At 42.3% G+C, this 22,225-nt stretch overlaps 2 protein-coding genes across 5 annotated transcripts in view; both read right to left on the bottom strand.

The window, feature by feature from the left end:
* Positions 1–8,295, bottom strand: part of ACSM1 (acyl-CoA synthetase medium chain family member 1) — a 48,194-nt gene extending 39,899 nt beyond the window's left edge. The window contains exons 1-2 of the mRNA XM_047713934.1: positions 8,207–8,295; positions 5,607–5,848 (exon numbers count right to left, since the gene is read on the bottom strand). Coding sequence (XP_047569890.1) covers positions 5,607–5,798 — 192 coding nt within the window. The 5' untranslated portion in view covers positions 5,799–5,848; positions 8,207–8,295. The remainder of the gene's footprint in view (positions 1–5,606; positions 5,849–8,206) is intronic.
* Positions 8,296–13,627: 5,332 nt separating this feature from the next.
* Positions 13,628–22,225, bottom strand: part of LOC125090824 (acyl-coenzyme A synthetase ACSM2B, mitochondrial-like) — a 30,199-nt gene continuing 21,601 nt past the window's right edge. For 2 of the 4 annotated variants that reach the window (XM_047713926.1, XM_047713927.1), the window contains exons 13-15: positions 21,902–22,021; positions 18,307–18,377; positions 13,628–17,953 (exon numbers count right to left, since the gene is read on the bottom strand). In XM_047713926.1, the coding sequence (XP_047569882.1) occupies positions 17,764–17,953; positions 18,307–18,377; positions 21,902–22,021 (381 nt within the window). In that variant the 3' untranslated portion in view covers positions 13,628–17,763. Of the gene's footprint in view, positions 17,954–18,306; positions 18,378–21,536; positions 21,825–21,901; positions 22,022–22,225 lie in introns of those variants that run through there. The other 2 variants (XM_047713929.1, XM_047713928.1) reach the window with 2 other exon arrangements.

The following is a 22,225-nucleotide window of genomic DNA, read 5'->3' as shown; positions in this document are numbered from 1 at the left end:
TTCAATGCCATTCTGATCAAAATCCCACTGGCATTTTTCAAAGATCTGGAAAAAACAATCCGAAAATTTGTATGGAATCAGAAGAGACCCTGAATCGCTAAGGAAATGTTGAAAAAGAAAAAACTGGGGGCATCACATTGCCTGATTTCAAGCTTTACTACAAAGCTGTGATCACCAAGTCAGCATGGTACTGGCACATAAACAGACACATAGACCAATGGAACCAACTAGAGAGCCCAGATATGGACCCTCAACTTTATGGTCAACTAATCTTCAACAAAGCAGGAAAAATATACAGTGGAAAAAAGACAGTCTTTTCAATAAATGGTGCTGGAAAAATTAGACAGCTCTATGTAGAAGAATGAAACTCGACCATTCTCTCACACCATACACAAAGATAAACTTGAAATGGATAAAAGACCTCAACATGAAGTAGGAATCCATCAGAATCCTAGAGGAGAACATAGGCAGTAACCTCTTTGACATAGGCCACAGCAACTTCTTTCGATAATGCTCCAAAGGCAAAGGAAACAAAAGCAAAAATGAACTTTTGGGACTTCCTCAAGATCAAAACCTTCTGCACAGCAAAGGAAACAGTCAACAAAACAAAGAGGCAACCCACGGAATGGGAGAAGATATTCGCAAATGACAGTACAGACAAAGGGCTGATAGATCTATAAAGATCTATAAAGAACTCCTCAAACTCAACACACACAAAACAGATAATCATGTCAAAAAATGGGCAGAAGACACGAACAGACACTTCTCCAACGAAGACATACAAATGGATAACAGACACATGAAAAAATGTTCACCATCACTAGCCATCAGGGAGATTCAAATCAAAACCACATTGAGATACCACCTTACACCAGTTAGAATGGCCAAAATTCACAAGACAATAAACAACGTGTGCTGCAGAGGATGTGGAGAAAAGGGAACCCTCTTACACATTTGGTGGGAATGTAAGTTGGTGCAGCCACTTTGAAAAATAGAGTGGAGATTCCTTAAGAAATTAAAAATAGAGCTTCCCTCTGACCTGGCAATAGCACTACAGGGTATTTACCCCAAAGATACAGATGTATTGAAAAGAAGGTCCACCTGTACCCCAATATTTATAGCAGCAATGGCCACAGTTGCCAAACTCTGGAAAGAACCAAGATGCCCTTCAACAGACAAATGGATAAAGAAGATGTGGTCCATATATACTATGGAGTATTAAGCCTTCATCAGAAAGGATGAATACCCAACTTTTGTATCAACATGGAAGGGACTGGAAGAGATTATGCTGAGTGAAATAAGTCAAGCAGAGAGAGTCAATTATCATATGGTTTCACTTATTTGTGGAGCATAAGGAATAACACAGAGGACATGGGGAGATGGAGAGGAGAAGGGAGTTGAGGGAAATTGGAGGGGGAGACAAACCATGAGAGACTGTGGACTCTGAGGAACTAACTGAAGGGTTTTGGAGGGGAGGGAGGTGGGAGGTTGGGTGAGCCTGGTGGTGGGTATTGAGGACAGCATGCATTGCATGGAGCACTGGGTGTGGTGCATAAACAATGAATTCCAGAACACTGAAAAGAAATTTAAAAAATAAATTTTAAAAAAGAGTTGACTTGGAAAATGGATGATTTTAGATAAATTGAGATAATCTTGTTTTTACACCAGCGGTGGCAAACTCAGATGTTGTATGGGCCAGGCAAGTACATAAATGAGAGAAGCCTGCCATGTTTCTCTGGGATAAACTGGAGAGCCAAGTGTCTCTCAACTGGGAGCAACCATTCTGCTCTACAGATTGACTGTTGCAATATAGGAATGAACATTTAGTATTATGAAATGTGACTTTACAAAAGAAACCCCATAGCCTGATTCTGGTTCCTATACTCTGTTGCTTTCTCTGAGCCAAAGCCTTCCCTCTTCCCACATACATATTTACAACATATCCATGAGAATATTAACAGCTCATTGCTAAAATACAACCAAGTATGGCCAAACACCAACATTGCTTATCTTGTGCTGGTTGTGCCACCGTTCAGGGAGCTGACACATTCAAATTCATTCAACAGGTAATTAAATGTTCCAGGTGTTTCTATATGCTGGGGATACAATAGTTGACAAAATAGTAAAAATTCTACTCGCTCATTGAACTTACATTCTAGTGATGCTGAACCTACATGTGTATCAGAATTACAAAAGGTACAGACCTTTTGGGAATACTATGCTGGGATGCTAGGATAAAAGTCTAATAGTTTCAAAAGAACATGAGGACCCTCTTGAACTGTACAGGTCCTAGGACTGTTGCTAATTTTTTATGTAAAATTACAGAATTATGGGCACCTGGGTGGCTCAGTTGGTTAAGTGTTTGCTTTCTACTTAGGTCATTATCTCCTGCGGGTCCTGGGATGGAGTCCTGAATCCTGCTCAGCAGGAAGTCTGCTTCTCTCTCGCCCTCTGCCCCTCCCCCAAACCCGATTGTGCTCTTGCGAGCTCTCTCTCTTTCTAATGAAAAAAAAAAATCCTTAAAAATTACAGAATTAAATTTAGGAGCAACAAAACACAGAGTCACTAACTCAGAGAAATCTAGGCAGACCTGACTGTTGAATAGTAAGGAGGTTGGAATGTTTGGCAGTTCATAAATTAATTTCTTTTGGCAAATGTTATGGGTAAAAGAGACAGGTGATATGGGTCAATGTCATTGATGTGTGGATTTTTTTCAGTTTTGTGGTTAATACCTAACTTACTCTACTTACTGAGCAATGTTTAATATTAAGGTACATCAGGGGTGATAGGAAGAATTTGTTTCTGTTATGATTTTTGGCAAAACAAAAAATGTAACTCCACTAATACTGACTCACCTCTCCTAAGACATGAAGGGGGAAATCACTGTCTAAAGAGAAAAAATGAATAGTTGTACATTTTGGGGTGCCTGGGTGGCTCAGTGGGTTAAGCCTCTGCCTCGGCTCAGGTCATGATCCCAGGGTCCTAGGATCTAGCCCCACATCGGGCTCTCTGCTCAGCAGGAAGCCTGCTTCCTCCTCTCTCTGCCTGCCTCTCTGCCTACTCGTAATCTCTGTCAAATAAATAAATAAAATCTTTAAAAAAAGAGAGAGAGAGACAGGTGATATGGGTCAATGTCATTGATCTGTGGATTTTTTTCAGTTTTGTGGTTAATACCTAACTGACTCTACTTACTGAGCAATGTTTAATATTAAAGTACATCAGGGGTGATAGGAAGAATTTGTTTCTGTTATGATTTTTGGCAAAACAAAAAATGTAACGCCACTAATACTGACTCACCTCTCCTAAGACATGAAGGGGGAAATCACTGTCTAAAAAGAAAAAAATGAATAGTTGTACATTTTGTTTACTTCCCTACCCTCATCATCTAGAATAATAATGGCACATGGTAGGGGGCTCACTAAGTCTTAGCTGAATGAATGAATGAATGAATGAATGAATGAATTTGGACAGAATGTGACCTCTCAGATTTGGGAGGCTGCTCCAGGAATCTACTAAAGTAGATTATCTAAGGAGCCTAGAGTAACAAAGGATTTAATTTCCAAGAATAGTCATGGGTTATAAATTGGTGGTCTGTATTCCATGACTTGACATATGTTGTCTGGATCACCAGGTACTCTCTTTCGTCTTATAACAAATTCTTTGCACACACACACACAGATTTTGCAAAAAAAAAAAAAAAAAAAAAAAAAAAAGTTGGATTTCTAACGTATTTTATAAGTAAAATATGTTGAAATGTGAATTAAAAACAAATTTTATCACTCATTATGGTTTTGATTGTGTTGTTGTTTGGGCCATGGGTCAGTTCTCGGGTGGTACCTGTTAAGCTGTTAGGAAGCCAGAGTGGACTGCAGTGGACCTTCTGAAGCGTCTTTCATAGGAACAATGTCAAGACTTGGAGAGCTTGTAAGGCAGGTTTCAAAACTTTTATTCCACCAATGTTTACTGAGGGACAGCTAGAGCTAGGTGACAGGTGCCATGCCTCACTAAAGAGACACTGATTATGATCAAGGCAATTAGGAAAATGGAAACAGACAAATAAGAAGTGCTGTGAGAATAAATATTAAGGGGATGAGGATCCTGGGGGGTGGGGAGAATTTGGAGACATGGACAAATTGGCAAGGATTGATAATAAGACAGAAAACGCAACAAAGATGAGGCATCCCTGGGGTCATATTTACTTGGCATTTATCTCCATGGGTTGGTGCATTAACTAACTATAGGGATTAAATAAAGATAAAACAGGGGGAAAGTGATGGCATCTCTTCTTCCTCTCCAACTCCTCCCTCTCCAGCCTATCTCATGGTTCAAAAATTTCTTAACTAGATTACTGGTCAGGGCAGTGAGCAAAGTCATTTTAGAGTCTGAAGGCAGAGATGTTTGACATCATCAGACTGTGAGACCAGGTTAAATAAAGTATTATAGACTCAGACAGCCTGGATCCAAATCCTGCTCCTTCATTTATTGGGTTATTTAAAATCCTTGGAACCTCAGTTTTCCTGTCTGGAAAATGGGGCTAAGTATCCATCTAGTCATAGTATTAAATGCAAAGTGCTTGATTTGGCCCATATATATTTATATATATATTTTATATATGTATATATATGTACACACACACACACACACACACACACACACATATATATATAGCTCTCCCTAATTAAACCCTCTATTTTCCTTGGTGTTACTATGGAAATTCAGAGAAAGGAGAAAGAAGGAGGTGGGGAGGAAGCTCCCATGTTAGTTGAATACTAACATATAAATGCAGGTTCATGGGAAATTTAAAATTATATGAACTTCCTTTTTTTTGGTAAAAATATACCATTTTACTATTTATGACCTCTGACCAAATGTTACAAATGTAGGTTAAACATTTCTCTACCCTTCTCTTTTTAAAAAAATTTATTTTATTTTATTTAAATTCAATTAATTAACACATTAACTCTCTAACTCCATTTTATATTAACTCTCTGGTCTTTCTCTTGGGAAAGACAAACCAAGCACTTGGGTTTTTCTGCAGAGACGTGTAACCTCTAGACTTTCTTCTCTGGATAGACCCTAAAGCCATGCTCAAGTAGGCAGTTGATAAAGAGGAATCCAGTGCACTTGCCATATTCACAGAATGAGAGATGACAAGACTTCCCTAAAGATGCCAGACACTCATGTGTACAGTCAGGTGATCTGTCCTTTCCCTATGAGTGAAACCTGAAGTTAAGCCCAAGTCTAATGAGACAAATGCCAGTTAGGCTCATAGTCTCCTTAGATGAAGGTAAGAATTCAGACTAACATCTCCTTGCTAACCTTGTTATTAGCAGCTTTGCACTTGGTCACAGTTATGTGATATATTCTCCCACTTTCTTGTTTCCTAAATGAGATTATCCCCATTTTACAGATAAAACCACCGAGGCTCAGAGAAGTGAGAAAATGGCCAGGCTGAGAATTGAACCCCCAAACATGAGCTTTTCCCACACCAGTGGTGAGCTGAGGTGGAAGCCATTCCTGGTTCAGTGCCTCTCAGTCTAATAGGAGCATGATGAAGTCAGTGAGGCCATTCCTGTCCTCACTTCTCATCACAGGTGGCTTCTTACCTTCTCCATTTGAGTCCAGTAGTCTAGGACATCACTTGCAAAGTTAAATTCCTTGGGTACATCGTAGTCATTCCACCTCGGGGCTCCAACTTCTGATAAAACCTGGCAGCGAAGGTACCCAGAGGCAGAGTGAAAGCCACGGGAGGGTTTGTGGATGTTCCAGAGGCCCAGGAACCTCATTAGCCGCTGCATGGTGGACAGTGCTCAGGAAGACGGCACAGAATTCTCAGGTCGCCACCTGTCTTGGATGGTTAATAGACTGGTTATGGAATGGTAATTTCCTCCACAAAAGGAAGGCAATAGCTTTGATAGAGTAATAGCTTTGTTTCAGCTCACCAGAATTTGGAAGGCCCAAGGCCCATCCACATCTCTACTCCCTCTCTTGTCAATATCCTGTCCTGAACTCTGTGGGCCAACAATTTTTCCTGCGTGAAGTTGGGTTTCTGTCACTTGAGACAATCAGTGACAAATACACATTGTGTGTGACAAATACACATCACCATACTCAGGACAACACCATACTCAGTACTAATATCACAACAGCTTCCTTAGTGGACAGAGATCTGGCTGAAGTGGTCTTTCCCAGGACAATATTGGAGGCAGCTACGTCCAACCCATGAGAGCTGACCCATGAAATAAGATTTGTTTGCCACTCCAGATTCCAACAAAGGCCCCTTTTACATGGGCCGGGAAACTTCATTTATTATTGTTGAAGTCTGATTGTGAAAACTGGCTTAAACTAGAACGATCTTTTCATGAGAATGTTAACTGAAGAAAATCACTTCAGGAACAGCTTTTAGAGTCAAGCCCCTTACCGCCAAAACCAATAAAGCCTCCTCCTCATTGGTTTCAGCAATCACAATTTTTGTGATCTATGTCTATTTGACAACAGACCATAGAATAGATCAATAAAACCTGAGTTAGTTTATTTTCTGCCAGTTTAGACCTATAATAACCTAACCCCAATTTTGATGCTACTGCCAGAAGCCTACCTCACATTCCTAGCAGGGAGAGGGACTGCTAAATATGCCCTTATGTTAATGTCTCCAGAAAAGAGGATACATGAAAAGTTCATCGATTACAGTTTGCTTGTCAGCACAGATCCTTGGGCCTTGTGACTTAACTAAAGTACTGTCCTCTTTTTAATCCCTCTCAATCAACAGTACCAGCTTAGGTTTCATCAGAGCATTTTGGGGCAAGAAAGAGACACTAAGATCGCCACTGGCCCAGATCTGGCCCTCAGACATATTCCTGCTGGCTCTCGGTCTTTGGAGGAAAAATTTTAATTGTCAACATTTAAAACTTAGGAGATTTCAGTTAAAAGTCTTGAAGGTTTCTCTTGCAAACATAGGAAGTCTGGCAATAAAACCAGCCAAATTGGCTGGAGCTGAGAATCTTATGCAAATAGAATGTTCTCCAATTTCACATGGTTTCCACCACTCCTTATTTTGTCACGCTTACTTGATTCTCCACTTACTGTCCCTGTCAAGTCTCTGGATATTTGAGCTTAAAATATTTGATTAAGACCAACACACCAAAGGGGATTTCTCCAAGTTTGCAAGGCAAGTTTTGCCGCAGACCTGGTTTTAGAAGTCTGCCTTCCCTGTTGTCTAATCCTCTACAAGCCTGAACCGATTCAGAGCAGGAATACTGGACTCATTTGTTATTTTAAGGCAAAGATACATAAATAACCTCAGACTCTTTTTTAAAAGACCCACGGTCAGCCCAAACAACCCCTCAATAAGTGGCTGAAGACAAAAGCAAATGGACAGAAATAATGAGGAAATTAATTAATCCTTTATTATGGGCTCATTTGTGTCCTCTTAGAATTCATCTGTTAAAGTCTTATTTCCCGGTACTTCAGAATGTGACTGTATTTGGAGACAGAATCTTTGCAGGGGTGACTAAGTTAAAACAAGTTCATTAGATGACCTTGATGATCCTGGCCACTGAAACTGAAGACACACTATTAATATCTACCACCTGACTTCCCAGAGGATTAGTGAGATAATCTGTATAAATTACAATGCCAGCTACTGCCTAACATATACTAAGGGCTCAATAAATACTGGAACACTCTCTAACTTCAAGCAAATTCTGAAGTAAACCATTCTTCTGGTTAGATATTTAAAAAAAAATTTTTTTTAGATGAAAGGTATTTATATAATATGAACCAACTTCTGCATAGTAGAATTTTCTTTCAAGTGTTCACTTTCTGAGTCTTCATACTCTCTTCTGTACCCTCCCGCATGGCTCACCATACTCACAGCTGCCTAACTTTAAACAGATCACCCTCTATATGCTAGCCACTGTGCTAGGCTTATCACACATATATTCTCATTTATCCTTTTTATTCAATATCCTCACCATCCTCATTTTGCATTAAGGAGGCAAAGTGTCAAAGAAGTTAAGAGCCTTGCCCAAAGTCAACCAACTGATAAATGACATTACGAGAATCTGGAATTAGGCCTTTGGATTTTAAATCCAGGGCTCTGTAAATATTTTAGTGCCTTGTGATAGACAGACAGACAGACACACACACACACACACACACATACACACACACACCTCACAAAGAAGTTGTCATTTACATGCCTTACCTGGCAGTGTCTAGAAAACAGCTGGGCTTTATCTTGGGCTTGTAGAGAAATGGGGACTTAACATACTCACTTCTCTCTAACGGGGAAAGTTTTCAGGGGTGTGCACAGAGAAAGGACTGCCCATCTCTAGGAGTAGAGAGCTTGGCAGGAATTGGACAACTCTGAAGTGGGAGGAGATGCTCAGTTAGAACAGGACAGGAAACTATCCCAACCCTACATTGGAGAGACTGTGTGTTAGAAAAATAAACTATATGAAGCCATTCTAGTTCTTATGAGATAACTTGTAGTGTAAAGGAACAAAATCAAATGGAGAATTCTCACTAACTCTGGGGCTAACCTGCTCTCTTTTCCCAGCCCCATGCTCACATTTAAATGATAGCCAAGTGGCAATATGGCTTAGTAGTTAATGCCTGCACTCTGGAAGCAGAAAGATCTGAGTTTAAGTCTCCAGTCTTTCATGTACCATCTCTTTGACTTTCACTGATGTCCTTTCTCTACTCTCGTGTCCTTGTACGTAAAATGGGAATTATAATAGTGACAGCTTATGGTTGTTTCACCATAGTTGTCTTGTTATTACATTGTTAGGATTAGATGGAATAATTCATGATGAGCACATAGCACAGTGGTTGGCCTAATCAATATTGGCTGTTTTTGTTAATTTGGGGTTTGGAGAGAAACAGTTCAGTGTACTAACAAAGGCAAGGTCTTGGGCTTAAATCCTGGCTCAGCAACTTACAAAATGGCTGATGGACAAGCCGTTGACCTCTTCTAACAAAACAGAGGAGTGTGGTTGTTAATAAGATATATTCCTCCGGTTCCTTGAAAGAACAGGTAAAGTCTGCACAGTGCTCGGCTCAGACATGTAAACACTGGGTTGATATTGACGTTGCGTTAAATAAGCCCGGATTGCTGCATGAAGTGGCTTGTATTGTTAGTCTTCTACTAGGGCCATTTTGGGGGTGTTGCTGGGGGATGGGGATCTCCAGGACCCCGGCCCAACTTTCACAGCAACTTTTCCCTCCCAGCCTCCAATGAAGCAGGGACAAAAGTACCACAAAGACTGCTGGAGACACCTAGAACATTCCCGGATTTGAGAGCAAGCCTGGCTTCCAAGAGGTGGGTTGTCCTTCTCCTGACCAATTCATTTATGATCAATTTTCAGCTCAAGACAGACTTTTTATGGAGAGGAGTGAGTGAGAAGGCACTGATAAGTTGACTGGCCATAGTAAGGAAAGATTAAACAGTTAAAATATCGAAGTATAAAAGGCCCTGATACTCAAACAGAAGAGGCAGATACTTTGGGGAAGAAAATGGGGACAGGAAGGAAAGTCTACAAGACACACTCTGGATCTCAGTGGCTCTCCCATGTGGAACTGTAACACTGGTGTTGTGGGTGAAGAAGTCCAGCTCTGGGCCAGGCAGCCTGGTTCAGTCTAGCTTTCACCAGCTACCAGCTCTGTGACATTGACCCAGTTTCTTATTCCCTTGTGCCTTGGTTTGCTCATAAGTAAAAATGGGTCTATGATAGAGATAGTGGAATTCTCTGAAGATTCCGTTCACACTTCTCTTTTCATTTCAAAGCCTCTCTTGTAGTCTGAATGAGCCCACTGAATTCCAGGCCTGGATAGTGAACACTAGGCAGACACAAGTCACATCTGGTTTGGGCACTGAAGAGCAGTTATGAGTTCTCTACTCTCTTCCTCTGACTCAGTAGTCCTGGAAACCCCATGTGGACAGAGTGTCATGTCCGGCACAACAAGAGGGAGCAGGGTTGAAGGATAGGAGAATGAAGAAAGGGAATGTGGGGAATAGGAGGGACACAGGCGAACGTGTCAAGCAAGTGCCAAAGTTTATTTTGCAGAGTTCTGATTTATACCACACAGTAAGGGAATCACCTCCTGTACATCTGGTGCTAGTTTCTATTTTGGCCTGAGAATAGCTGGTCATGCAGAGATATCAGACAGCCTTGACCTTCGTGGTTTGGACACTTAGGCCATAACTCAATATTCGCAAAACACAGGAGCCTTATTAGCTTAGTCTTGAGACAGCAGCTGCAATGGCAACAAGCCAAACCTCACAATGTCCTCATATCAATCACCAGGGAAACACGGTGGCACTCTAGAAATAGCTCGCCACCTGTGAAGGTCCTCGGTTGAAGAGGTTCCCAAGAACTGTTGCTCTATTGGGTTAACCCCTTCTAGGCACGAGGCCCCCAACAACAGAGTAACATCAAAATATGGCAGAGACATTATCAGCCTCATTCTCTGTTGTATTGTGTGGATAGAGGTTTCTGTGACTTGTCCTGACCGACCACCCAGACCTGCATGTGCGCAGGTAGGCTAAAGAATGTTGTTTTGTGGGACTTGTGCTGCATAAGGGACCTTGGGTTAGTTATTAGCTGGCTTCCAGGTCAGAACTGGCCCTTCTGGTCTGGAATCTAAGAGCTATACATTTTGCCTTGCATCTCTTCTGGCTCCAGGCTGGGCTAGCCCCACCAGAATGGAATCTGAAGGGAAGGGAAGGCAAACATAGCAAGCCCAGTCTCCTTGAATATGTAAAGAAATCACAACATAGGAATTTAGCTCAATCCAAACTGAGCCTAGGCAGGCATGTTTCGTTTCAGAGCCCATCATCTGCCCTATGGCCCTATGGTCAGATAGAAGTCTCAGCTGAGGGGAGGACACTCCATCCAGTCCTCTCCATTGGGCTGCTGGCCTGGCTGTCTCCATGAGACTTCCCCAGCTAAGCTGGATGTTTTAAGTTCTCAATTTGATGTAACTCTGTCTTTTTTTTTCTTTTTAAGATTTTATTTATTTTTTTGAGAGAGAGAGAGACAGAGAAAGCACATGCATGGCGGGGGGGGGGGGGGTTGGTGAGAGGGAAGGGCAGAGGGAGACAGAGAAGCAGGCTCCTCACTGAGCAAGGAGCCTGATGCAGGACTCGATTCTAGGACCCCAAGATTATGACCTGAGCCAAAGGCAGACACTTAATCAACTGAGCCACCCAGGTGTGCCAGGATCCACTTCTTTTCAGAGTACTCAGACTGTGGAGGAATATGGGAGATGGAATAATAACCACAAGCAGAGAGAAAAGAATGACCAAAAAAAAAAAAAAAAAAAAAAAGACTAAATAAAAAAGCTGCATCTTAGTTCCTGTAAATACCCCAGCTCTTCTGAGCACATGCCCCCTTCCTGCTCACTTCTCCCTGGTATCCATCCTTTGGTGGCAAACTGGCTCTATTGGCCTACTGAAGGTTTAGTTAAAGGTAACTAAAATTAAGAGGTTACTTCTGATCAGAGTTCTCACAGCCGATATGCTGTGCCCAGGCTGACTGCACCTCTGATTAAAGCCGATTCTCTTGGTCCCCACTCTGCCCCTCACACTGTGCCTCTCAAACATGAATCTTTTCCTAGTGCTTTGTGTGAACCCCGGGGCTGTGCCTCCATGGGCGTCACTCTGGCGGATCTCTACTGCACCTGCGTGGTGATGTTGGAGAATGACTGGTTCCCAGTGGGTGGGTCCCAGCGGCAATGGAACTAGAAGTCACACTGGCGACTCTCAAAGTTGGCCCATTTCTGGTAACCATCAGCTTGTGCACTATAGTTAAGTGTCTGTTTCTTGGTGGGGGGAGTGGGGCGATGCGTAAAATAGGTGATGGGGATTAAGGAGTGCACTTGTGATGAGTACCAGGTGTTGTATGTAAGTGTTGAATAATTGAACTGTACACCTACAACTACTATCACAGTGTATGTTAACTAATTGGAATTTATTTTATTTTATTTTAATTTTTGAGGGGGGAGGTTCAGCATGAGAAAGAGAGATTCCCAAGCAGACTCCCGGCTGAGCCCGATGCAGGGGTCGATTTCCACAACCCTGAGATCATGACCTGGCCTGAAATCAAGAGTGGGACGCTTAACTGAACCACCCAGGTGCCCCATTAACTAACTGGAATTTAAAAACTTTACAATGTATATTCCTTAAGTAGAAATAGAAAATAAAATCTGGCTACTTTCACCATGGATCCTTAGCTAGCTACTTCCTTTTAGGTGAAGATGACACTACTTGCCTTTTCATTCAGGTTTGTTTTTTTTTTTTTCAGTGTTCCAAAATTCATTGTTTGTGCACCACACCCAGTGCTCCATTCAATATGTGCCCTCCATAATACCCACCACCAGGCTCACTCCCCCCCGCCCGCCAAAGCCGCCCTCCAAAACTCTGTCTCTCAGAGTTCACAGTCTCTCATGGTTTGTCTCCCCCTCCGACTCTCCCCAACTCACTTCTCTCCATCTCCCAATGTCCTCCGTGTTATTCTTTATGCTCCACAAGTAAGTGAAACTATATGATAATTGACTCTCTCTGCTTGACTTATTTCACTCAGCATAAGCTCCTCCAGTCCCATCCATGTTGATACAAAAGTTGGGTATTCATCCTTTCTGACGGAGGTATAATACTCCATTGTATATATGATATGGACTGTATCTTCTTTATCCGTTTGTTGAAGGGCATCTTGGTTCTTTCCACAGTTTGGCGACTGTGGCCATCACTGCTATGAACACTGGGGTACAGGTGGCCCTTCTTTTCACTATATCTGTACCTTTGGGGTAAATACCCAGTAGTGCAATTGCAGGGTCATAGGGTAGCTCTATTTTTAATTTCTTAAGGAATACAGGTTCCATTCCTTCCTTCTTCTTTTGCAATCTTGCTCCATTCTTACTGTTTCTCAGACTTAGTCAGCCATACCTCACCTTCATTTCTTCTCTTTCCTTCTTCTTTCTCCCTTCCCCCTTCCTTCATTGCTCTCTCTCCCTCCCTCCCCCTCTCCCTCATTTCCTTCCTTCCTTCCTGCCTTTTTGATATAACCATGCACAATTACCTCCATTCTTATTTATTCAATATTCTCCTTTACATCAATTTCCTTATTAAAATATTAAATAAAACCACAAACAAATCCATAGCAGTCTAAATGAAGCTCTGTACCACCACTATAATTACTCAATTATTACTTTTTTTTCCAGTTTAAATTTTATTTTTTATAAACATGTATTTTTATCCCTCAATTATTACTTTTAAAAGATTTTTATTTATTTGTCACAGAGAGAGAGAGAGATACTGGCTGAGCAAGCAGGAGGAGCGGCAGGCAGAGGGAGAAGCAGGCTCCCTGTTCAGCAAGAAGCCTGATGTGGGACGTGATCCCAGGACCCTGGGATCATGACCTGAGCAGAAGGAAGACGCTTAACTGATTGAGCCTCCTAGGCATCCCTAATTAAGCAATTATTTTACTTGCCACAGGGAAGAAGCTAAAAATGAATACAGTGAAAGCAAAAAATGTTGCTGTTACTAAATCCCATTTCCAATAGAGTTCACTGTCAAATACATGAGACCAGTCTTGTTCTCTGTTGTTTAAAAAAAAAAAAAAGGAAATTAAGATTTGATCAGTTGTTTATGGTTGTGAGAATAATGCATAACAAAGAGTGGCACACATTTATTTAACACACATTTCTCTCTCATAAATCTCAGACTAGTGGCTCTTTTCATAGTGGACAGCAGAAGCACCCAAAATCAAGCCAAAACCTGTAAGTACATTTTTTATTATCATTTAAAATTTCTGCTTGCATCATCTCTGTTAACATTCTATTGGCCAAAATAAGCCAAAGACCATGCTCAACAGCACGGAGCGGAGAATCATATTCCTCTCCGCAGGAGAGTGTGTATGGGGGAGGGGGTGAGTAGAGAGCAAGTATTTGCTGGAAAAAAAAAATCTACCTCACAGGAGCAGAGGACATAGAAGTCACAAACTGAGACTTTCTAATTGACTTAATGGAAGAGAAATGGGAAGGGTGAGCTCTGGCTCTGGACAAAATCAGGGTTCCTTTAGCAAGGAACAAGGCAGGGTAGAGGTGATTGTGGTGAGGCCACTGAGTGGGTGTATTAGACTGCTAGGGCTGCTGTAACAAAACACTGCACACTGGGTGCTCTAAACAGACACTTATTTCCTCACAATTCTGGAGGCTGGAAGTTCAAGATCATGGTGGTGGCAGGTTGACTCCCTCTTGCCACCTCTTCACATGGTCATCCATCTGTGCAATGCACCCCTGGTGTCTTTCTGTGGGTCCTAATCTGCTCTTCTTTTAAGCATGCCAGCCAGGTTGGAGGAAGGCCCATTCTAATAACCTCATTTTAACTTAATTGCCTCTTTAAACACCTTATTTCCAAGTATAGTCACATTCTGAGGTACTGGGGGTTAGGGTTTCAACATACGAAATTTGGGGGACAAAATTCAGGCCATTAGAACAGGAGAAAAGCAATGTTCACCATATTTGTTCAAGTCTTTCCTCCTCCAAAAGTTGCTTCCTCGCTTATATATCTTTTCTTCTGTTCCTTCCCCTTCCAATTAGTGTTTATTGGACATAGTTGAATACATTAGTTGTTACCATCTTTTCTGTCATAACCCATAGCTAATTTTTTCCCCTTAATTACTCATTGAAACAGTTGATTTGTTGGTGGTGCTTGTTGTTGTTTTCCGGAAATAAGTTTTCTAATATTCTTGCTTCCAGATGAATGAATCCTTTCCAGTTCTGACTCTTGGCCATTCTGGGCGATATCAATGAACTCTTTAATTGCTCTCTTCTTTCTGTTATCACACTTTGCCTTTTTTGAGTCTTCTCTCTCAATGTTGTCCACAGGATCCTCTCCCTCTTTCTTCTCTTTAGATATCCTTGTCTGTCCCCCAAGGACCTATTCTCAGTGAATAGTTCCTCTCGTTCCCTATGAACTTTCTATCTCATTCTCTCTCTTTCTCTGGATATTTTCCTAAACCACATTTAAAATCATGACCTCTCCAAATCCAAACTTAAATATCCAACTGATCACTAAATATATAACAGCCTTGTTATGGCCTATATTAACATGACCACAACTGAATTCAATATTCCCACCTTAAACCTGTTTCTCTCACAAAGTGTTATAATTACCTACCCAGTGTAACTAATCAAAACCCTAGACATCGTCTTTAAGTGCCTCTTTTCCCTTACCCCACCTGACTTATTTAGTCACTAAATCACCAAGTTCCAAGAAATAGAATTTCTTCTGCTAGGAATTCTCAAATTTGGGGCACCTGGCTGGCTCAGTCAGAAGAGCATGTGACACTCGATCTTGGGGGGAAAAGTTCAAGCCCCACATTGGGTATAAAGATTATTACATAAACAAGTAAACATCACCTCTAATGTATTCACCCTTCACCTACCAACACAATCATTTAGAAATGCATTGTTGCCTAAGTTCATTACCCTCCAGATGAAGCCCAAACCATTTATGCATGTGTTAAAATAATCCTCCCTTTGTCACTTCAGAACTTGAACCTGATGTTGAAATAATACTGAGTGTACCTTCCCAGGCTAAGCTCCTCCTTCTATCTACAAATAGTGGCAACAAGCCTAGGACAACTTACGCCATCAACACACACACAAATTGTTTAGTTTGGGGATGCCCCCCAGAGCTAATGATTGCCTAGGGAAGTTAAACACATCCCATACTTGACCCAATGGAACTTGGTAACCCTTACTTCTTGGTTTTCAGGGTTACTGGGGTGGACTACAGGCTTTTGCTAGATAAGCACAAGAAGGATGAGGTGGTCTATCTTTAGCTCATCCTGAAAAAGACCATATTCAGTGATTTCATTGTAGTCACACGAAGCCAATCTTTGTGAAAAGGACTGGCTAAATATTTTGATTCCTTTACACAAGCTGTCTGGAGAAGGGGATGGAGTGGAGGGAAGAGAGACAAACAGTATATTTTGCATGGGTCATACATTTCCCCTAAAGGTCCAAGTTCCCATCATCAATCATTCCTGAGCCTACGAGTTAGGCACGGAGGAAGGGGACATGATAAAAAATGATGAACATAGCAGTGAAAGTGTCAAAATGAACAATCTGCTAGATTTTAAATTTTTGGAAGCTGTCAGTTAAATGATGCTCCCTTAAACATAGATAAATCCAGACTGAGAAAGATGAAGTTTAGCTATTTGATTAGCAGACTGTCTCTCTCTACTAGGCCAAATGTAAAACTCTGGTGTCACCCAATGGATTCCAGGAGTATATCACAGGATGTACACATTCTAGTAGGTTTTCTCATTTTTTAAAATTACATTCAATTAGCCAACATTAGTATAAGTATAGTACATCACTAGTTTTTGATGTAGTGTTCAATGATTCACTAGTTGAGTATAACATCCAGTGCTCATCAGATCATGTGCCTAGTGGGTATTTTAAGATGACCGCAAGAGAAGTGTTTTGTCAGGGGCTGGAAGAGAAGGCGAGCAAGAGGAAAGGATGCATAGGTGTTGTACGCAAATGGGTCTAGGTTTGAACCTGTAGCTGTCATTTATCAGCTACAAGGCTTTGGGGGTATATCACTTAATCTCTCCAAGTCTTTGTTTCCTTCTCTGGAAAATGGGGAAAGTAAGAGTACCTGAATCAAGGGGTGACTGCGAACATTAATCAGTATATGTATTTGTTTGGCATAGTGCCTGACACTTGGCAAGAGCTTGATAAGTGCTTGATATTCTTATTACTGTTATTGCTATTATTACTAAGTATTCTGACAGAGAAGAGCCTTAGACCCTCAGAGGTTCTTTGCTTTCTTCTCCAGCTTACTTGAACCTGCTAGGAAGATTCATCCTCCATCCCTTGGTTGGAAATGATGCCCCCAGAGGCCCCAGGAATGGAGTCTGTGGTTCATCATTCGATGTCTTCCTTCCCTGTCCCCCCACTTTACTTTCTCCAAAGACAACCCCTATGGTCTTGATTGTAAAATAATTTTATTACTTGATTATAGGAAGAGGAGATACTACCACAAACATGAGCCATGGGGAAGGGACACTTTCTTTGAGGTGCCTATACTGTTCTTACACCTATGTTCCAAGGTTTGTAGATGCCACACAGAGGTGAAACATGATAATATTTATAAAATGCCTAGGACAGTGTCTGGTATATGGCAAGTGCTCAATAAATGGAGATTTCCCTCCTCTGGTCATGACTGTCCTGAGGTTTGGGGTGACTTGCAGAGGGCTCCAATGTTCTATCCTTGTGCACGAGCCTGTTTGTATGGAGGCTTGTCCAGGGTGAGATGAAGTGATGTGACCCTTCATTTCCTTCCTAAGATCCAGGGTTCTGCTGGACTCTGCCACTGTCTGTTTTTCTATCTGCGGGACTAATCATTAGTTGCTCTCTTCTCCCATCTTCCATCATTTTTCTTTATCACTCTTACTATTTTTATTGAGTTTTTATTTCCACCCTCCCTCCCTCCTTTCCTTCTTCTCTTTCTCTCCCTTCCTCCAATTCTCTTTCCCTCATCCCTCCAGCCCACCTTCCTGCTTCCCTCCTTTTCTTTCCTAACGGCTTTCACTGTTTCATTCTTACTCTAATTTTCCTTTCCTTTCTCTTCCCCTTTCCTTTCCACTCTTTCATTCCCTCACTTTCTTCTTTCAAAATCTAATATGGCAAGATTTTATGCTAATAACCAGGGAAAGAGAGAAATCTGTTGTATTGTCATGAGGAATCTCATATCCCCAGAGGAAGGAAGAAGGCCCAAAGGGAAATGAAAGTAAGTAGAAGTACAGCACCCAAAAGGATGCCCATACAGGTCTCACTGGGGCCCAGCTTGCCTAGATGTCTTCCACTCCTTGTCTCGAAGAATCTTCCGCTGGATTTTCCCTGTGACAGTCTTGGGCAGGTCCGAGACAAACTCCACCTGTTGGGAAAAGTTAGTCCAGGGTGGGCCATCTGTGACCTCAGTGGGGATGGGTTTTTCAGAGGAACTGCTATAGGGTGAAAAAAGATGTTAAGGCTGGAGGTTCCAGGTGAGTTAGGACTGAGCCTGGAACATTCCAAGGGCAGGCCTTAGGCAATAAGAAGCTCTGGAAAGTGCTCTGAGACAAAGCAAGAAGAGATGGCTGGAATGGGACATAAAGTTCTACTCAATGGTGCCTGATGTACTCTAGGACAGGGGAGAAGCAGCACAGCAAACACGATATGACACAGTCCTCAGTCACCTGAGCTTTCACATCAGACTCCCTGGACTGCCATCTCTCCTCTACTACCTGCCTGGCTTTGGACAAGTCACTTGGCTTTTCCAAGAATTTCCACACTGGGTAAACTGGAGGGCAGCAACAACTCTGCTGGGTTATTTGAAGATAAAACGAAAATATGCAGACTGAGTTCTTGATGGGTAAACACTAAATAGGTAAACACTCAAAAACAGTGGCTGTGATTAACCTGGACTATAGACAGTAAATATTTAAGAGTTAGGAAACCTGACTTAGAATTCCAGCTCAGATGGAGGACAAGGGGAGATGGAGAGGAGAAGGGAGTTGAGGGAAATTGGAAGGGGAGGTGAACCATGAGAGACTATGGACTCTGAAAAACGATCTGAGAATTTTGAAGGGGTGGGGGGTGGGAGGTTGGGGGCACCAGGTGATGGGTATTGTAGAGGGCACGGATTGCATGGCGCACTGGGTGTGGTGCAAAAATAATGAATACTGTTATGCTGAAAAAAATAAAAAAATTAAAAAAAAAAAAAAAAGAATTCCAGCTCAGTCATTTCCAGTTGGCAAAATCATAAAATCTCTCCAATTTCATTTTTCATTATCTGCAGGGAAAAAATATTTGATGTCGAGGACTCCTCCATCTCTAACATTCCTGAATCCTAACTTATGGACAATGAAGACAATTTACTTTCTGTAACAAAGCCCAGCTTGCCAGGGCATTGATCTAGGAGTCAGATGGTTGTGGATTTGATAGAAATAAGAAAAACTGGGATACTGACACCAATATGGAAAAAGGTATCTTCTTAAAAGGTGATGTGGGGGTCTTCCACAGGCAAGACTGAACTTGTTGAGGAAGGGGTTTGTTAAAAATCACAATGGGATGGAGCAGGGGTTGGCAAACTGTAATCTGAGGGCAAAATCCAGCCCTTCTCCTGTGTTTGTAAAGTAAGTTTTATTTCAACACAGCTACACCCATTCATTCCCAGTGGTCTCTGGATCCTTCATACTACAAGGCAGAACTGAGTAGATAGAAGGTAAGGGTAGGGATAGAGGGTAAAGAGAAGCCAGCAGGGGAGATCTGGGAAGGGTTTGGTCTCAGTAAGGAGGGAAGAGGTAGAAAGAATGCTGCCCAAAGCATTCTAGAGGAGAGACTTTTTTTTTGAAAGATTCTTATTTATAGGGGCACCTGGGTGGCTCAGTGGGTTAAGCCGCTGCCTTCGGTTCAGGTCATGATCCCAGGTCCTGAGTTCGAGCCCCATATCGGGCTTTCTGCTCGGCAGGGAGCTTGCTTCCTCCTCTCTCTCTGCCTGCCTCTCTGCCTACTTGTGATTTCTCTCTGTCAAATAAATAAATAAAATCTTTAAAAAAAAAAAGATTCTTATTTATTTATTCAACAGACAGAGATCACAAGTAGGCAGAGAGGCAGGCGGGGGGTGGGGGGAGGCAGGCCCCCCACTGAGCAGAGAGCCCAATGTGCGGGCTCGATCCCAGGACCCTGAGATCATGACCTGAGCTGAAGGCAGAGGCTTTAACCTACTGAGCCACCCAGGCGCCCCTAGAGGAGAGACATTTAAAAAGAGACATTTACTGAATAATATAATGTTATATTGTGGATCCATTGGATACTCCGAAATATTAAGTTACAATTCAAAATTCATTGTATTTTGGGGTTGATTAGATTTCTAGTTTCCTTTTAAAATGCTTATTATGTGCTAGTCTTCTGAGTACCTTAAGTCTTACAAATATTAACTCTTCTTTTTAACAACCTGGAAAGGGGTAACACCATTATTCCCATTTCACAGATAAGGAAACTGAGGCACAAAGAGATTGTTAAGTGATGGAGATGAATTTTTAATGCAGCTGTCTAATTCCAGAGACTATACTATACTGACTGCCTCACTGTAAGTTTGTGGCTGAAAGTCTGTGTGGTGGACTCTTTGATGGGCTGCTCAGAGACCCCTGCAAGAATGATTTAACCCTCCCAGCCCCTACTGCTGCAGCCAAGGACAGATTCCCTTCCCCAGGCCACAGCCCCATCCCAGCACAGCCTGCATCCAGGCCTGATCTGCATGGGGCTATAAAGCACCCTCCCAACTTTGCCCATAGCTCAGGCAACTCTGAAAGGTTGTTCTAGCTGCAGAAGTCCCCATGGGGTTGGCTGAGGCCCCCCAGTAAGGCTACATCAGAGTGCACCTTCACCTTCTGCCCAGTCCTGCTCCCTTCTCTCCCCTTCCCTTCTCTTTCTTTCCCCAGGTGTTGATCCCAAAGCACTCGCTAATAAACCTCTTGTATGTTTCTCTCCTGCCCAGAGTCTGTTTCTCAGAAAATCCATCTATGACAATCAGCCTGTGCTGACAAAGCATTAGTGAACTTCTGGGTTCTATAAATATCTCAGTAGCTTTAAGCTTAACATAGTTGCTCTCTTCTCTACCCAAGACTCAAAAATATATACACTTTTTCTTTTCTCTGGGACAAGTTCTTATCTTGGACCCACTTCCAAAAACTGGGTCCCCCTCCAGGGTCAACCTCCATGCCTTAGTTCCCTGCCCCAGAGCGAAAACAGGTAGAGTGGACTCTATGCTTTTTGCCTTTTCTGGTAAGAGCACTTCCACTTTCCTGTGGGAAGCCACCCCTCTCCCTCAGTCCAGATCATAGGGGCAGGGCAGTCTTTGCTCCATCTTTCCTACACTTGCTTCAGAGATGATCACATGACCCAGAAGTGGCCAGAGTGTTCCATCACCCTGGTTCTAGGGATTATTTAATGATGGGCTCCTGACCTAAAGTGGCTCAATGAGAACCAACCTGAAGACTTCTGCTGGTGCCTTTGGGAGAAAAATGTTGCTTTATTACTATGATTAGCAAAATTGCTAAAGACCTGTGTTTGGACCTGCTGTTGGCCATTATAAAGGGGGAGCATTTTAACAAATGAAGCCAATACAGAAAGAAAGAGAGTCAAAGGGTGACAGAAGTATCACTGACCACATCATTTGAATGCCTGGTACCAGTCACAACTAAAGCTAAACCCTTCCCCTGGACAGTTGTGTGAGCAATAAAGTTTGTGTTCAATTTCTTTTTTTTTTCCAAGATTTTATTTATTTGACAGACAGAGATCACAAGTAGGCAGAGAGGCAGGCAGAGAGAGGAGGAAGCAGGCTCCCCGCCAAGCAGAGAGCCCGATGTGGGGCTCGATCCCAGGACCCTGAGATCATGATCTGAGCTGAAGGCAGAGGCTTTAACCCACTGAGCCACCCAGGCGCCCCTAATTTCCTTTTTTTTAAATTTAATTTTATTTTTTCAGTTTCCAAGATTCATTGTTTTTTACACCACACCCAGTACTCTATGCAATATGTGCCTTCCTTTCTGTTGCTAACAACTAAAAGAATCCTGGATAAATAGCGAGATCCCAGTGCAGAGAGTAGGAATTTGGTGAGGTATTGACCAGAACTTATTCCCATGGGAGCATCCAACTTTCAATTCAAAGCCACCTAAAGGCTGAGGCAAATATTCAAGCCTCCAGACAGCTTCTAGATGGTCATAATCAGGCATAACTTTGGAATTACAGGCCTCATCCAAAGCCTGAAGAAGAGAAATACAAGAAGAGATATCTCTCTCCTTCCTCAATTTGGGGGAGCAAGGGAGCTCAGAGACCTCACCTTCCTTGGGTACTTGTATGGGGCTGTTACTGACTTCACGTGCTGCTGCAGCTCCTTGGTGAGCTGGTCGGAGTCATGGGACAGAAACTGTGGGGCCAGGACCACAAATGCCTTTACCACCTGCAACAAAGATGAGGGCCAAGAGAGAAGGCATCAGAGTGTTGTTGTCTCCTGGAATAATGCAGAAGCAGGGCTAAGGTTTCCAACATAGCACCCCCTTTATATACCCTCAAATGTGCCTCCAGATACCTGGGTGAGAGAAAGGGAGAAAGTAGGGATAACAATGGCTAAGTTTCCAGCTCTCTCTCAAGTGGCTAACTGGAT

The sequence above is a fragment of the Lutra lutra genome, chromosome 18, assembly GCF_902655055.1.
Source record: "Lutra lutra chromosome 18, mLutLut1.2, whole genome shotgun sequence".
NCBI lineage: Eukaryota > Metazoa > Chordata > Mammalia > Carnivora > Mustelidae > Lutra > Lutra lutra.
This window is presented reverse-complemented; position numbering and strand designations above follow the sequence as displayed.